We start from the raw sequence: 17,446 nt of genomic DNA, 5'->3' as shown, positions 1-17,446 counted from the left end.
GAGTGACACACACCCATTTGACCTTATCTCTTTGAATTAAAGTAAATAAAAGTCAATTTCAAAGTGAGGAAGTCATTTTAGAGAGTGAGGTAAGTCAAGTTTGACCAAAAATTTAATCACGCAAATGAACAAAAAAACTCGCTCCACTAAGAGCGAAAAATGACGTCACACATGCGATTCAGTTGAAATTGCATGAACAAATGAACAAAAAGTGGCTGTGACGTCATATGGTTGTAACAAAAATCATGACGACGAAATAAAAAAACATAGCAGGACGTACATAGCAGGACGTCCTGACGTACAATTCAAAGAATTTTCATTGACTAACAGAAAACTAGACCAAGAACGGATGAATGGATTGTGAAAACTATTTAGAAAAAAATCCGATCCAAAAAATCGAAAAAACTGTAAAAATCAAAGTGAAATTGCCGCATGTGAACAAAAAACCACTAGCGAGAAAGCGAATTTTTGTTCAAACACCGTTTTCTCACTTTACTTCAAAATTAGAGCGAACAAATTTCCTGCCGCAAAACCACTCGCTTTTTCGCTCCACTTCCTGTTTCGGCGTGACCAAAATCACCACTCCAATTTGACTTCAAAAATCATGAAAATGTGTGAACAGATCTTTAAAAAAAGACAGCGCCCCAATACAATTCAAATTCTTTGAATTGTAAAAAACCAAGAGAAGGCCAATAATAGCCCCAGCTATCGCTGTGCGGCTATTAATAAAATCTTGCAATTTGAAGGAAGTCAAGAATGACTTCCAATAACTCCCGATTTAAGATTTTGAGAAAGTTTCAGCTATGATTGCGGGAACATTATGCTACTTAAACCGATTAATCTGTAACAAATCTTGCCGCCAATGGAAACGTTGATCAATACGTTTCCCTTATATCAAGACAGAGCTTGTCACGATTCAACAAATGAATTGCTTCATCAGTCATCGAAGAAGAGAAGTGTCGAAAAAGTGCAAATCGAGATAAAGAAGATAGATTTGGTTATTACTACTGTCAGTGCCCTCTTATGTAGCAAATTTAAAAAGTACGTTAATGTGATAGTGTGCTGCTCCAACGCAGGATTATCGCACATTGATATTCTTACACCATTATAACGATGCATTGATTCTCAGGACTATTAACATTAGCTACATTAGTTCTCAGACAATCTAAAACATCAGTGCTGAAAAATCGCCCATTAGTAAAGTTAAGCTTAGATGTAATATTTAAGATTGGTCCGTATATCGATGATAGTGTCAATGATTTCTAACCGATTCAAAGGTAGTATCTTTCAAAATTTCTGCCTCTTGTAGAATGATAAGGGCTACTTTGTGTGATAGTTTGGACAACTGTTCTTTCAGGTTAGAGGATACATTAGCTCTAGTTGCAAACACCACATGCAGCATCACTGTAACATCCCACTGCACTGGGTAGCCAATGAATGCAACCTACAAAACACGTCATACATTTATGAAGAGCAACAGTTGAAGACAGCTACATGCAATTTACATGACGGGCATTATACGTAGTAGACACAGAAAAATTAGGATTCATCTGTTCGATTATTGCAATTCTACTCAATGCAATGACTTCAATTAAAACCAATGCCTTTTTGTCGGACACACCAACTTAAAACCACCAAAAACTGACCGTCAAAAACGAAAGACAAAACACGGAATGATAAAATGGAAATAATCATTCACGGAAATAATAACACGGAAATAATGACAAAAGAAAAGAAACAAAAGGGACGAAGAAAACAAAAAATATCTAGAACAGCACAGAGCGAGCATTTTACAAAACCAAGAACAAAAATTTTTCAAAAAAAACCCTTGAAAAAACCCTTTCACCAATTCTTCTCGGTCGAGTTCAGAAGCAAGTATGCCCTCTCAAATACATCAAAAGCTACTCTCGCTAATATCAACTAGGAAGTTTGAACCGAACGGTGTTAAATCAAAGCCACAGGCAGATAAATAACAAAATTTAAAAACACCTGTCTCAAAACTTGTTGAATATCCAGGCTTCTCCAAGCTCGAAGTTTTCATAGATAATTTTTAACTATTTGCAGATCTACCATTGAAGAACAGAACAAACAAACTGACAAGTTATAAACACGTGAAGGTTAAACTGCAAACACACAGTAAAACACAAGATGATTGAGGCAAATACATTCCCTTCTCACTCATTGGATCAAGCGAGCGATTCGAACTCACTCAACATAATTTTTATTTTACGTAGTTTTTAACTAGATTCCTTATCTTTTTATATCAGATATAATTAGCTCCTGCTTTACCTCAGCCTCAGGGGCGATAAAGATCAGTGCCTCACATCTGAACTGATCTGTTGTACTCGCTTGATTTAATTTGATTACTGATGAATTCAATAATGGGGAGATAAAATCTCACTCATCAAAAGATAATTTACGCTTGAGAGGGAGGAGACATATCGAACGTTTATAACGCTCTGCGTCAAACAATTTCAAATTTGTATCGATTTAAGTTATATTTACAGTAGTCCCCCTTCTTCTGTGGCTAAATCGACTGCATAGGTCTCTGAACTACTTAGGTTGTCTTTGATTTTCATCTTGTTAGCTCTTAAAATTTCGTCTTTTTCTCGTTTTATGCTATTAAGGATCCATTCATGTTCAACTTCTATTTGTATTGTAGTATTCGCTTGAATGGTCTTCAGTTTTGAAACATTCACTAGTACCGGTAACAAGAAACTTTCGCGATATTTTGAGCGGCGCCCTGAATTCTCCACTTTAACTCGGTATTATATCATCATTTATCGCTTTCCCAGTTTTTTGCTATAGCTCCCTCGAACCGCAATATGAACAAAACAATCCATCTCATTTACATTTTTTACGTAATGAAACTTTTTACGAGCCGCTTTACTTCTTCAACACCACTCCAACTATATTATTGATACACTATTGGAGTACACTTTTCCAATACTCTTTTAGTAAAAAAAAAGCCAATATATAAAGACTTTGTCTTAAGGAGACTGCCCCTGCAGTTTTAGACTCCCGGATAAAACCAATAATAGCTCCACTCAGCAATCCCATAAATTTGAAAGGTGAACTACAAAACTAAATAAATAAAGGCCCCTCCTTAAACTGGTAAATATTGGATGTTCGGGGGTCCTCCCAGCATTGTCTTCATAAAGCATTCCGTTTTTTTTCATAAAGACTTCATAAAGTCCATCAAAAAAACTGAAAATATTACTCACAAAAATCGGGAATGTTAAACAGAAGACAGACAACTCTTGAAAAGAAACAACTAATGGCCAAAGTAGATGAGCCAAACTAACAGCCTCAGTTCTTCAACAACAGCTCCAATTGAGGCATCATCAGTTTCGCGCCGTCTAAGCGTCCTAGAGCCTCGAATGCAGAGGATGGAGCTTCTTATGAGAGCGAAGTTGATTTTTGCCCTTAGATGGCGTGACCTCAGCGTAGCTGTCCTCTTTTTGCGCTGTCTAAGCGTCCTAGAGCCTCGAATGAAGAGGATGGAACTAATTAGGAGAACGAAGATGATTTAGAGCTTCTTGTGATCAAATGTCACCTCATTACAAAACTGACTTTGTTCAGAAGGCGAACAAAGTTTTTCGGGATTAGATGTTCATGTTATTGAAGGTCATCGAGGTTATTGAAGGTCATTGAGTTCTGGGTCATCAGTTATTGGTTGATAACAGCTGAAACAATTTTCTGAAAGAAAGGTCAGTGAACTACTCTAACATGCTTGAGAAGCTAGCCAAACATAGTAAGGGGTCCCTCAGAATGTGTACAAATCATTTACTAACGGATTGCAACATAAATTGACTTTCTTGCTAGGACTACTCCAAACTCGGACAGTCTGCTGAGGGAAGCCGAAAAAATAATTGATAAAAATCTACCCTCAATGTTGAATCATCCCTCTTACAATGACAGATACCGGAAGGTTTTCTCTCTTCCGGTTAAAGAGGGTGGCCTAAGCATTCTTCTGCCTGAAGACAGGTCAAACGAATATGAAAGATCTATTCGGATTTGTGAGCCGTGATAGAATCATAATGTTATAGATGAGTTTCATCAGGAAAAAATTTATCAGAAAATCAAAAAAGAAGAACAGGAACAAGCTCGAGCGAAAAAGTTGGCAATCAAGGATCTCATCGATAAAAAAGAAGCATATTCACTAGATTTGGCTATGGAGAAAAGAGCATCATGCTGGCTATACTCACTTGCATTGAAAAGATATCATTTTGTTTTAACCAAGGGAGAGTTTAGAGAGGGAATTGCTCTTCGATATGGATGGGATGCCGTAAAATTCCAATCAAGATGCGCATGTGGAGAAAACTTTAATGTAGAGCATGCTCTTCGTTGTCAAAAAGGTGGCTATACGCATATAAGACACAATGACATCCGTGACTTTTGCCAACCTGCTCAATGAGGACTGCGATGATGTCGAAGTAGAGCCCTGTCATCAGACTTTGGAAAGGGAAACCTTCGCAAATAGAACTACCAACATTGATAACGACGCTCAACTAGATATCAAAGCCAATGGTTTTTTCAATTCACGTTTCAGCAGAACTCTCTTTGATGTGAAAGTGTTTAATCCGTATGCGAAGAGTTGCCAAGAAGCATACCGGATTCCTATGAATACCACGAGTCCAAGAAGCTGAAATACGAGCAAAGGATAATCGAATTCCAGAAAGCCACCTTCTGTCCGTTAACCTTCTCGTGTTCACGAGGAGCTGGTCCGTCAGCATCAAAAGCCATACAGAGATTGGCTTCCATGATCAGCGATAAGAAAGAAACTTCATATTCGGACGTTATCACGAACATAAGGACAAACTTAAGTGTCGCTCTTTTGCGTAGCTCCATACTCTGCCTCCGTAGCGCGCGCTTCATGCGCCGGCGCCCTGCAGTAGATGTGTCAATAGGAACGATTGTAGAGGAAGGGAGGCTGTTGTGCTGAATGCTCTATTTTTTTCTAATCTTGATTCAAAATCACTACACACTATACTTTAGTTGCCATTTACCATATCTATTTTGATTATAATTCTGATGCTTTAATTTCTTTATCTTTTGCATCTGATGCTTCAATTGATGACTACTGTCAGGATTTATAAATACACATAGGAGTTGACTTTCTGCCCCGAATTGACCGACTACCCTTTTAGGGGAGGGGCTTTCTCTTAATTGACCTTTTTCTAGCAGAGAGCTTCGATGCAGTAAAGAATTTAGAGCGACGTCTCAAGGGTTTCCATTTGTTTTACAGTTCAACTGAGTTTTAATTTATTATGTTGCAATTTCCACATCTGAGAAGTATTCTCCGGCTACATTTATTTCTTTCGTTGTAATGTTTCTCAAAGAAGTTCCAGTATATGTTCTTCATAGTTGTTTTGTTATTATATTCATCATTTTGAGTCAACATTTGTAATTCATCAAAGTTGTTTTGTTGAAAAACTGTCTGAAATCAGTATAAGTTCTAGATATGCAGTTGAAGAGCGTTTAGTTCGTCTGAGGATATCGTCACCTCTGTTCATTTTCCAAAAATTCATTAACAGCATACTCCCCCTTTATTGACAGAAAGAAAAGAAGACGATGCATCTCAACGTAAAGGCTAAGTGGCAGAATTCAGTGATTGCAAGCGTTCTCGGTAATCTAGATTTGCGCCTAAAATCCATTTCGTTGCACGATGTTGCAATTTTCAAATTCATGAAGATTTGATTTGTTGAGGCAATGCTAGTTAATTCAGCGCTTTTAAAGCTGATGGGCCATCTCCACCAGTACATCAATTTGTAAGGCACTTCGATGTAACGAATTTGAAAGTGAGCGAGAACTACTAATTTTTTCCCTTCCTCCTTTCCTTTCTTTGTCGTCGGTGCCTGTATTGGTTCCATAGGCTAGCCTATCATGACAAAATGGACTTGCATTTGCTGCTAACAATTTATCCACCCCAATTCATACAGCATACAAGGCAGTCTATGCCATGAATGGTCCCACCTTAGATGCACGGAGCTGAGCAAAGATGACATCAAAGGAAAGACGACCACATGGACCTGCAACAGTTGTTGTTTTAGGCCCGCTACTTCCCGAGTTAGCGTAGTTAGTCTCAGTGAAAGTTCTCAAAACCTTGTGGCAGACTCTACCAGTCACAGCGGCCGGGAACCAGAATCTGACATAGCGGCGGACCTATGCCCAAACTTTTCTCAAACGGCCAACTACCCTAACTAAAACGACACAGAAACCACCCCTGGCGACGACAGACAAAGCCCCAAATTCTGGAACAACTTCCCGCCCTCCGCTCGTGACAAGCTCTATCTCGAAGTTGTCCACTGGAAACCGAAGTTCATCAGATTCAATACAGCAGTAATGCCTTTGTCGAATCGCTTGATGAAGCTCTGCGACCACTAGCCGACCACGTCTCACACAAGTTGCGCAATGACAGCTGCCGTGGTCTTGCCTCACCTGATTATGGCCCGAACAAAGAAAGGCACTGACATCGTTATTCGAAGACTTCAGCTATGGAATCAAGGCAAACTAGACGAACTTCTTTCTGAAGTAAAAGCACTCCAATTTCGGAGCAGTGGAGCAGAACGCCAGTCGCAACCCCTTAAGAGCTTTACCGAATTCATGAAAGACGGAAAAATTGGCAATGCCATCAGAACACTCGACAGTGATGCAAAAGGCAAAGTTCTGTCACCAAAGACAAAATCGGGGACAAAACTGTTGCAGAAATTCTAGCCGAAAAACATCCCGAAGGGCATTCGATAAAACCTTCATGCCTCGTCAGCCACGAGAAAACTAACCCCTTGCCATTTCACAGCTCAATCTTTGATAAAATTGACCATAACGCAATTGAAAGAGCAGCTCAAAAGACGAAAGGATCACATGGAGCCTCTGGTCTGGACTCTTGTCAATGGAGAAAACTTCTGATCTCATTCGACAAAGCCTCAATCAACCTCCGGAAACAGTGGCAAAACTGGTTTACAGAAAAGCGACTGAAGTATTGCCCAGTACTTCATTAGAAGCGTACAAAAACAGCAGACTGATCCCACTTGACAAATGTCCAGGCGTACGACCGATTGGGATAGGGGAAGTTCTGCGCTTTATTATTGGCCGATGCATCTCAAGCTGTCTGGGCGCAGAGAATTGGAGGCAACTTTCAGCTCTGACTTGGGTAGACCGCAGGAATCGAACATGCAATCCACGCCTTCAGAGAATTCGAAAAGGAGAACTGAAGCTATTTTACTGCTAGATGCCACTAATGCCTTCAATCTACTAAACAGAACAACCGCCCTAGAAAAAATTCGCAGAATGTGCCCTTTCAAATGAAATTCGCAGAATGTGCCCTTTCAAATGAAATTCGCAGAATGTGCCCTCGCTCCAGATACCTCTTTCAAACTCTTACCAGACACCAAGCCGCCTTCTTATTGACAAAAAAGTTATCTTATCTCGCAAAGGTTGCACTCAAGGAGACCCACTAGCCATGCTAATGTACGGGATTGCATTAAAGCCTCTAATCCTGAAACTGCAGACGCCAGGAATCGTACAAAGGTGGTACGCTGACGACGGCAGCGCAGCCGGGTCACTCCAGCAACTGCACAAACTCTTCGAGAATCTCTCCAATCAGGGGCCCAGCTTCGGCTATCACGTAAACCCGCTAAAATGCCAGCTAATTTTCAAACCATCGATAAAAGGCCGAAAATCTTTTTGCAAACACCAATGTCCAAATTCTCAACGGTGCAAGAGTTCTCGGATCAGTTATTGGCAGTGACGAGGATATGCAGGAGTTTCTGAAAAACAAAATCAACGACTACACGAAATTAATTCAAAAACTCAAACTTTAACAAGTCACCCCACGCAGCCTACCACTGCTACGTCAAAGGACTTCAGAATAAAATACCTTTTCCTTCAGAACCGCACCTAAAACAACAGATTTTCTTCACCATGCTGAAGAAATCATCCGCAACAATCTGATCCCAGCCTTGACGAACAGAGATTGTCCCCACGAGATAACGAGACGGGTACTCTCCCTCTCCGTCCGAAAAGGTGGGCTGACAATCAACCAACCAGATGATTACAGCAGAAACTATTCACAGTCCCAGAATCTTTCAGCACCACTCGACGACGCATCATCCGACCTAATAATTCTGCAACAAGACCGAATGAAGAGATCCACAAAGAGCGCCTGAAAACAGCAACGCAGAAGCAAAACCAAATTATTGGCGCGACGATTCCCGACCTCTCATACGCTCTGAAACTTGCAAGGGAGAAAGGTGACTCCTACTGGCTAAACTACTTGCCAATGGAAAAGCACGGACTCTGGCTTACAAAATCGGAATTCCGCGATGCCCTATGTATCCGCATGGATGCGATTTCAAAAATGTGCCATCAACATGTGCCTGTGGATCACCTTTCGTACTGTTCAACGCCTTACACTGCCCCAAAGGAGGATACCCGATTAACAGCCACAATGAAATACGTGATCTCTTCGCTAATTTGATGAAGAAAGTAGGTCGAAGTCGAACCACATCTGCAGCCTCTCGACAACAAGACTTTTACAAACTCTACCTGCACCGAAGATGAGGCAAGACTCGACATCTCCGCCAAAGGAATCTGGGGCAGTCGTTTTGAGCGCACCTTTTATGATGTAAAGATCTTCAACCCCTATGCTCCCACAAACAGAATTAGAGACACCAAAGACCCATATTTACTACATGAAAATTTAAAACGCCTTAAAAATCAAGACAGAATTGTGGATATTGAACATGGATCCTTTTCACCGTTGATATTTGCCACCATAGGTGGAGCCAGTCCCATCACACACAAACTCACCAGACGCATTGCTTCCCTCATAGCCCAAAAAACAAATGAACGATACTCAGAAGTCATTAATTTTATCCGTACCCGTGTCAGCTTCAGTCTTTTAAAGAAAAAAAGACCGTGTACACCATCCGGCAACGAGGGATGTAGGTAGGAACATAAGGGATGATGAGTAGCACTTAGCCGGATGCTGCACTCCAAGCTGTTCCCCTCCAGACAGTGTAAAGACGGCCCAGTCACAAAAATAACAAACAAGGAGAGTAATAATTACCCTTGTGGAGAGAATGTTGATTATTTTCATTCCTTTTTGGCATGGAGTATTGAAACCTGTTTTCCTAGGAAGCGTAAGATACGGATGGACTCACCTTTTTATTATAGCTCACATACGATACATTGTTTGAACAATTTAAATACTGCAAAACGAAAGTGTTCGAAAAATCCCTCGCGTCTGAACCTGCAGCAACTTAAGTCTCTGGAGGAAGATTACACTCAATCAATAGAGCTCGATAAAGTTGTCTTCGTCAATGGATCATTAACTTCAACTACAAACCAATGTTTCGCTCTTTTGAATAGCTTGAAGGATTCCCCAATTCCTAATCACATGTTTTTCAATAGTAAAGCAATTTACGAAAATGAAGTACCCAAATTTTTCAATAATTTCTTTGCATCAAATTTCAATGACAAAGTCTATGATGTCGACACCACAGTTTTTGGTGATAACATAAAGTTAGAACACGTTCTCTCATCTTTTTCTGTTGAATCGATTATAAAAGATATCGTCAAAATCAAGGAATCTTCCTCTTTGACTCACGACGGTTTCCCAACAAAACTTCTGAAGAGTTCACCTTATCTATTTGGTTCACTGTTGCATCCTTTGTTCTGTTCAGTTATTTTATGCCGTACGTTTCCGGCAATATGGAAGGTTGCTCGTATCACTCCGTTCTTCAAAGGTGGTTCTCGCAACAATATCAAATTTTATCGGCCAATCAGCCTACTTCCAAAAGTATCCCTGCTATTTGAAAGAATTATATTCCATTATCTTTATTCATGCTTGAGTAAGGAGCTTCACCCACAGCAATTTGGCTTCCAGTCGCACAAAGGAGCAGTCCTGCAGCTTTTGGATTGCCTCGAAAAAGTTTTTAGCTGTAAATCTCAACACAAGTTTGCCATTTATTTTGACTATGAGAAGGCCTTTGATAAGGTCCCACACACTATCTTGGTTGAAAAACTTCGCCGTTTTAAGCTTGATGGTAATTTTTCCACACTTTTGGAGCCGTACCTTGTGCAACAGGTATCAATTTACACAAGTCAATAAGTCGAAACTTCTTCCATGTCTTAGCGGTGTACCGCAGGGCTCCGTACTGGGTCCCCTTTTATTTTTGGTTTTCGTGAACGATTTACCAAGCATTTTCCTTGATTCCATGATTTGGTTGTTCGCAGATGACCTTAAAATGCTTTTCACCAACCTGAATTTCCATGACGATCTTTGGCGCCTTTATTCTTGGAATATCTGCAATGGAATGATTGCAAATGCATGTAAGACTAAATGTTTGCACTTTAATGGCTCAGCATGAAGTACTGGAAAAGGTCTCTTCACACAAGGATCTGGATGTATACATCAGTAATGATCTGAAATGGGGTTTCCACGTTACTTCTAAACTCTGTAAAGCTCGACAATGTTTCTTCAGTCTGAAAGCGAAAATACCTTTCAATACTCCGTCTCATGTCAAGCTCCACCTTTACCGGAGCCTTGTCCTCTCCGTACTTTTATATGGGCTTCCTGCGTAGTATCCCGATGTATCCATGCTTAAAAAATTAGAGAATTTCCAGCGTTCCTGCTTCTTATGGATATTTGGACGAAAATCATTTTACCTGAAGCAACTTAAAGACAACAATTTTCTGCCACTCTGCTATCAACTCGAATATATTACTTTCTCTTTTCTATCGCAACAGATGTTCGATAAGCACAACTATGATTACTCACAGTATGTAGTATTTCAGGAGCCTTTCCGGTGTTTGCGCGGATCATCCACAAATGTCCTGCAATTAAAGAACCACCATAAGCACGCTAGCATCTCATTCTTCGGTCGTTCAGTTTTAATTGCCAACTATTTGTTCAGAAACAAAATCATCGATGGCTTCGACAGCTACAACAAGAAAGCTCTGAAGAGCTACCTCATGCGAAAAACATTCGATCCAGAAATTACATGTAGATTCTTTATTTGCTGTGTCTAATTCATGCAAACTTATCAAGAGTATATGCGAAAATAATAATGGTTCTCGAAAGAGAATAAAATCTTTCTCTCTCTCTCTCTCTCTCTCTCTCTCTCTCTCTCTCTCTAAAGCACCTACATAAATAGCACACATAGGGTAAGGAAGGATTAAAATAAAAATAGGATATCAAGGAATAATCAAAGGAATAAAGTTAAGCAGCCAAACACTCAGTGCAGCCTTCCCTCCTCCACGACGGCGCTAATAGAAGTCTCACTGAGAACATGAGACTTGAGGGCGCAAAATCCCCTCAAACAGAGAACAAGTCCTCAGAAGTGCGCAACTGATTTTTGTTCGGATGTAGCCTAATTATCTCAAATTTTTATTTTAGTCTTTTAAAGATAGAAACTTTCAACGTAGAAGTCAGATCCTAATTATCTCAAATTTTTAATTTAGCCTTTTAAAGATAGAAACTTTCAACGTAGAAGTCAGATCCTAATTGTCTCAAATTTTTAATTCATTGCAACCATATGACCTCTAATGACACGCAGTCTTCGCATTCAATGCCAAAATGACCTCTAAATGACCTCACGTTGACCTTCTAGAACTGAAGCTAAGCTGCATGTTCCAAACCCATATCATAGATAACTTTTTTTTTCATGACTGGTGCTGCTGCGCGCACATTAAAACCCTGTTCATTTGCTTTCGCGTTTGGCCTCACCCGTCTCGCATTAATTGCCATTCAGTTTGCTCTTTCTGTTTCTTTCATGTTATTTTGAAATTTGTTAGCCATTATGACATTTATAATTCAAGTCTTTTCCCCCATTTTTTTAATGAACGGTTATCATTGCAAACACCTCAAGGTTGAACTATATTTGAAGGATGCGAACCTTGTCAATTTCTAAATGGAATGTTCTGCCTCGATTGTGTTTCACAACGCATATATGATTCACTAACTCGTCGTCGAAAGATGAGAACTCTCTAAAATCATCAGCCGTAATGATATTAGCTCGATTGTTCAGGGAGGAAGGGCCGCTTATGGATTCCAACTCATCAGTTCTGGCACTTGAGGTACTTGTCGTTTCACGAGGAATAAATTTTGGATTGCGGTAGAAAAGTTCATTGCCCCGACTACCACACAAGATTAACGCCAGACCAATTATATCTTTATCACTCATTATCTAAAAAGCAAACTCAAAGAGAAAGCAAACAATTAGAAGTAGCAAAGAATTATTCAAAAAGGACCTATCCCTGCTGGTTTTTCCCATTAGGTTATTTTTGTCATAATGGGGAGGGGGCTAGACGTGAGCTAAGCTGAATATACTACACTATACTATTGCGCAATCTGTAAGGAACGAAAGGGTGGATATAGGGGCACTAAGTCCAACCAAATCTCTCTCAAGACAAAGTCAAGCTATGAAGGCTCTAGTGAACATCCCTCGCCTCCGCTGTTAAATCTCTGGGCTTAGAAAGAAAAAGGTAAATTAAGAGATGCTCCTCCCCAACAATGGGTGAATATCGGCTGGTCCGGGGCCCTCCTAGCACGTCTTCATAGAGCATTTCGTATTGTTAAAGTCTATCAATAAAATGATAATATATACAAACATCAGCTGAGGAAGTAAACAGGGTATAAAAGGGGGTTTGCTCTTAAGTCGCGTAGGACAATCCAATGGATGAGTAGTGATCCCCCACTATGAGACAACACTGCATAGTATATAATTTTAAAGACAAGAGATATCAATGTCGCTCGGCCGTTTGGAACCACGGCACCCTCTGAGGCATATTATAGCGCTGCGCAGAAGAGCAAAACTTACTCTCGTGCGTATGTACGTTATTGCGTCCGCGTATAATTTGTCTTTCTTTTCAGCCATTTTGCTAGCTAGTTGTTTTATAGTGCGCGTTGCAGACGGTCCTGCGCCCCCATGCAGGCAAACACAAGCGAAAAGAAGTTACTCTTCTCGACGTCAAGTATTCATTGTTCATACTTCAGGCACCTCAACGACTCATATTTGTACGCTTCTACGGAGTTTTTCGGGCATGACTTGGCAAGTGGGTTCAAGATCTTCACTTCAAAGAAACAACGGCTGAACCTGGACCCCCATAGGCCATTCGCTTTAATATCTAGTCGCGCGTTTTCATCAGTGCTAGTAGTTTTGTGTATAAAGGACTCGACTTGAAACAACTGAAGAGTCGGCTCAACTTCGACATCATAGCAAACGTCATGCATGATTTTGGCAAAAGTGTCTTGGATCTCGTTGTGTGTGTGTATACCCGCTTCGAACAGTGGAGAGCATGCGATAGGGTAAACCTTCACCACATGGACAATAAAGGGGCGTATTTTTGGCCTCAATGTTATAACTAATGCATAGCCCATCTCTAAATGCGGACTTCGTTAGTGTAAATCCGTAACGTTTAAGCGGTAGAGCTGTGAGCCAGTTCGAGGCTCCTTTTTCCGAAGCCATTTCTATTACATGGCGTTGCTCGGTCTGAAGGCTTTCCCTGAGATCCTTCGGGTCTTTCCCATAATAGCTCTCCATGCAATTATAGCCCCCCATTATGGTATAATTACCATTAATGGGGGGGGGCTATAGGTTATCTGACCACAAAGCTGGGGGGCTATATTGGGAAAGACCCGATCCTACTTACGCCATCGGATGTTACTCAGGCGTGCGGTTCGTTATGCGTTCTTTTGTGAGATGAGCATTAGCTATCCTCATTTTCAAGAAAAGCGCATGCGGTCAACGATGCGGCGTACTCTGTTTCGTAATCTATTGGCTCCTTGATGTTAGTCCTCCCTCCCGGGTTGGTATTGAATACAATCACCGTGCGGATTGAGACACCGGAGAGTCAAAGAACGATGGCAGGATGTGCCTTTGGGTGTTGTCTTCTGCGTCTGTGAAGATTTTCCGTGAGTTTGGCATTGTCCTGGACACTAAATTTAATTTTAGTTGCACGCCTTCTGTGAGGCATGCGTAAGAGTTTCTGAGGGCAAGTTTTTGTTACTTTCCCTAATTTTTTCAACAAATTGGCATACTTTCCAGCTGTTGTTAGCTTAAAGGTCTCATAGGCTTTCTCATTGCCTCTTATAGATCCTAGGACGCGGCAGCCGTCAACAATTTCAACTGGCGTCCCCTCAAACAACTTGAGACGTTTAATCTCTGAAATCTCTTTTACTATTAATTGCACTTCGGGGCATTCGCTGTAGCCAAAATTGCCACCATGTTCAGTGAGTTGTTTGAAGAACAAGAACAAGTCCTCCAAAGGTCCTACTGTGCTGTCAACTTCTGCGTTCCATTTTTGTGACACGTGCGTATTCTGGACGAGCCTCAGCAAGAGGAGGGTGGCTACTCCATGTATAGCCATAGCAATGAGATCACCTTGAGTTGTGCCATCTAGAGACTGCAAGGTTCTACCTGCAACATATAAACCCGACGGGGCTGAATATGAACTCTGAACAACAAAACTCAAAGCAGGGCAGTTTCTCTTGACGTTGTCAACTGCCAAGTCATGGTTGAGGCAGTTGAAGACATTTTTTGCGTCTATTAGGACAACAGCTTTAATTTCAAGTTTTTCGTAAGGCAAGCGTAGAGAGTGAATTGCGTGTTCAATCTCCCAATTTTGGCTCAGGCAAAGTTGCGTGTTGCCGCCTAAGGTTGTGTTGGATATGCCTGATGATGCGTTTGCCGTGAGACACTTGATGGCGTTCAAAATTTTTCCGGTCCCATGAATTTGTTGAATTGTTTCACTTCATCAATTTTTCAGTTTTTAGGGGTCGTACGAAGTATACATTGCAGAGCTCTAGTTTTCAGAAGAAGCTCGTTGATGCGGCCTTGGCACCATAACTGCAGGCGTCGGGCGAAGGTCTTAGAAACTGACCCGTCATTGATCGATTTTACGCAAGGGAAAACCAGGTGGGGGAAGAGAGTTGCAATCTTAAATGAAAGCTCTTCAGAGACAGACAGCTTTAGAAAACAAACAATTAATGACGAAGAAGATTAGTCGAACTAACAGCGTCCCCTCTTCAACCACAACTCCCATTGAAGCATCCACAATTTCGCGGCACCTAAGCGTCCTTGACCCACGAATGCAGAAGATGAACCTCCTTAGGAGAGCAAAGGTGATTTTTTTCCTTCGATATGATATCAGCGTATATGTCCTCTTTTCGCGCAGAGAGCTTTGATTCCAGTTGTTTCAGCACTATTGACGCTGAGGGGCCAGCTGAACAGTTCAGGGGAAGAGAAGCGGATAAAAAGCTGCTTTCTCAGCCTCGGCTAGTCTTTGTTCATTTTTATTCTTGTAATAGATTCATGGCACTTTTAGGCTTCGCGACTGCTTTCAAGGCAACATTTGCAGGCGGGTAGAAAATTTTAAAAACAGAATAGGTTGGACCTCGATTCCCGAAGTCCGTTGGCCTTGATGTCTAATCTTGCATCATCATCATCAGTTGTCGTTGATTTAAGAACAAAGGTTTCCCCTTGCAACGGCTGCAGAGGTTCGATCACTACATCATGACAGACATCACTTATCAATTTCGCAGAGAAATGGCAGGGTTCATTGTGTCTCATGTAGGTGTATCCTCTTTTCGGATATTTGAGGGCATGTGCCTCAGTGAAGTTTTCATTGAATGCGCAAGGTGAATACATCTTCACTGGATCCCAGCAAACGCGAAGGGCAATGCCATCACGATACGGGGTTTTGTTAGGTCAAAATTATATCGTTTCAAAGGCAAAGCGTTGAACCAGCTTGATGCTCCTTTTTCACTAGCTAAGTCAATTGAGCAAATCTGTTTCTTATTCAATTCACTCTGACTTTTTGTCTTTTTTGAATTGATACCAGGCTCTTTTTCCTTTTTTTATTTCATGTATGATTTGTTATTGCTTTTGTTCGTTCGGCTTCGGGCGGAGATAGGGGTACGGGACTTGACAGGTGAGCTGATCGTTCATATTCCTTAAAACGATCTTCAGATTTAAGAATGTTCAAACCACCCTCCGTTCTCGGCAACGAAAATATATTCCGGTATTTCCGGTATAGGTGGATTTTTTTAACAATTTAGGTAATAGCTCATCGTTGATTGATTTCTCACATTCTTTTAAAAGGTCTTCATTAGTGGGTGTTGTACGTGGTGAGAATGTCATTTTAGGCTGAACCGATGAAGTAAACGATTTACAATCACTTTGAGGTGAAACATAAGCATGAACGGCCATCTTTCTTAACAACAATTTCTACTGTTTTAGTGATCTTTCTATAAATTCGTTTTCTGCATTATCAGAACCTATTACTCTTCCAAGAATTCTACAGCCGTCATTTTGTCCTATTTAATCGCGAAGAAGAAGCTGCTGTGATTTTGCAAAAAGATGTTCTTTGGTAATGATGTGGCATTTTGTAAGATGTTAACTGAAAGCAGAACCATGTTTTTTCAATGAGTTAAAAATGTTTTTAACGTTATCGAGAGAGCCGACAGCGTTGCCATCGTCAACATACAACTATTGAACTGTGAAGCAATTGTCAATGACATCAATTAAGGGGATAACGGCAGTTCCATACAACGACATCGCCAGGGGTCGCCTTGCGTTGTACCATCCTGAGAGAATATTGTTTGTTAATAAACAAATTTGATGGTTCACAAAATGAATATACCCCCTGAGATTTGTCCAGGAAGTCACTTGTGTCCCCCCGTAGTGTTCACGGGAAGACACTAATACCCCCCCCCCCCCGTAGTTTGCCCAGGAAGACACGTCACTAAGTGTATGTGTGTGTATGTGTTTATGTGTGTGTGTGTTTGTGTATGTGTATATGTTTGACTGTTTATGTTTGCATTTGTAAGTGTTCGTGTTTAGGTGTGTGTGTGTGTGTGTAAGTGTTTTTGTTTTTTAGAACATGGGTGTATGTGTATATGTGTATGTGTTTGTATGTGTATGTGTTTGTGTATGTGTATGTTTTTAAGTTTATAAGAAAATGTGTATGGGTACATGTGTTTATGTGTATGTGTGCGTGCATATGTGTTTGTGCGTGCGTATGTGTATATGCGTATGTGTGTGTTAGTGTATGTGTGTAAGTGTGTATTTGAGTATGTGTGTTTTTGTATGTGTGTATGTGTGTATTTTTATGTTTACAAGTGAGTTTGTGTTTTTTTTGTGTACAAGTGTGTATGTGTGTACGGTTTTATTTGTGTACGTGCTTTTCTGTGTATGTGTAAGTGTGTATGTCTGTGAGAGTCTATGCGAGTGTGCGTTTGTGTGTTTGTGCATTTGTGTTGTTGTGTGTGCGCGTTTGTATTTATCTGTATGTGTTTGTGTGTGTACAGTTGTGTAGTTCTCCGTTTTTGTCTTTGTCCATGTGTGTATGAGTATGTATATATGTGTGCATGTGTACATTTGTGTATGTGTATTTGTGCATATGTGTATATGTTTATGTGTTTGTGTATATGTGTAAGTGT

The 17,446-nt window shown here is 40.6% G+C and overlaps 1 protein-coding gene across 1 annotated transcript in view; it reads right to left on the bottom strand.

Annotated features, from left to right (window-relative positions):
• Positions 1–15,653, bottom strand: part of LOC142346231 (uncharacterized) — a 115,629-nt gene extending 99,976 nt beyond the window's left edge. The window contains exons 1-4 of the mRNA XM_075398746.1: positions 15,386–15,653; positions 14,014–14,423; positions 11,901–12,191; positions 1,268–1,444 (exon numbers count right to left, since the gene is read on the bottom strand). Coding sequence (XP_075254861.1) covers positions 1,268–1,444; positions 11,901–12,191; positions 14,014–14,423; positions 15,386–15,653 — 1,146 coding nt within the window. The remainder of the gene's footprint in view (positions 1–1,267; positions 1,445–11,900; positions 12,192–14,013; positions 14,424–15,385) is intronic.
• Positions 15,654–17,446: the final 1,793 nt, after the last annotated feature.

Source organism: Convolutriloba macropyga, chromosome 9, assembly GCF_964194025.1.
Source record: "Convolutriloba macropyga chromosome 9, txConMacr16.3, whole genome shotgun sequence".
NCBI classification, from domain to species: Eukaryota; Metazoa; Xenacoelomorpha; order Acoela; family Convolutidae; genus Convolutriloba; species Convolutriloba macropyga.
Note: the sequence above shows the minus strand (reverse complement) of the source record. Positions and strands in the feature narration are given on the sequence as shown.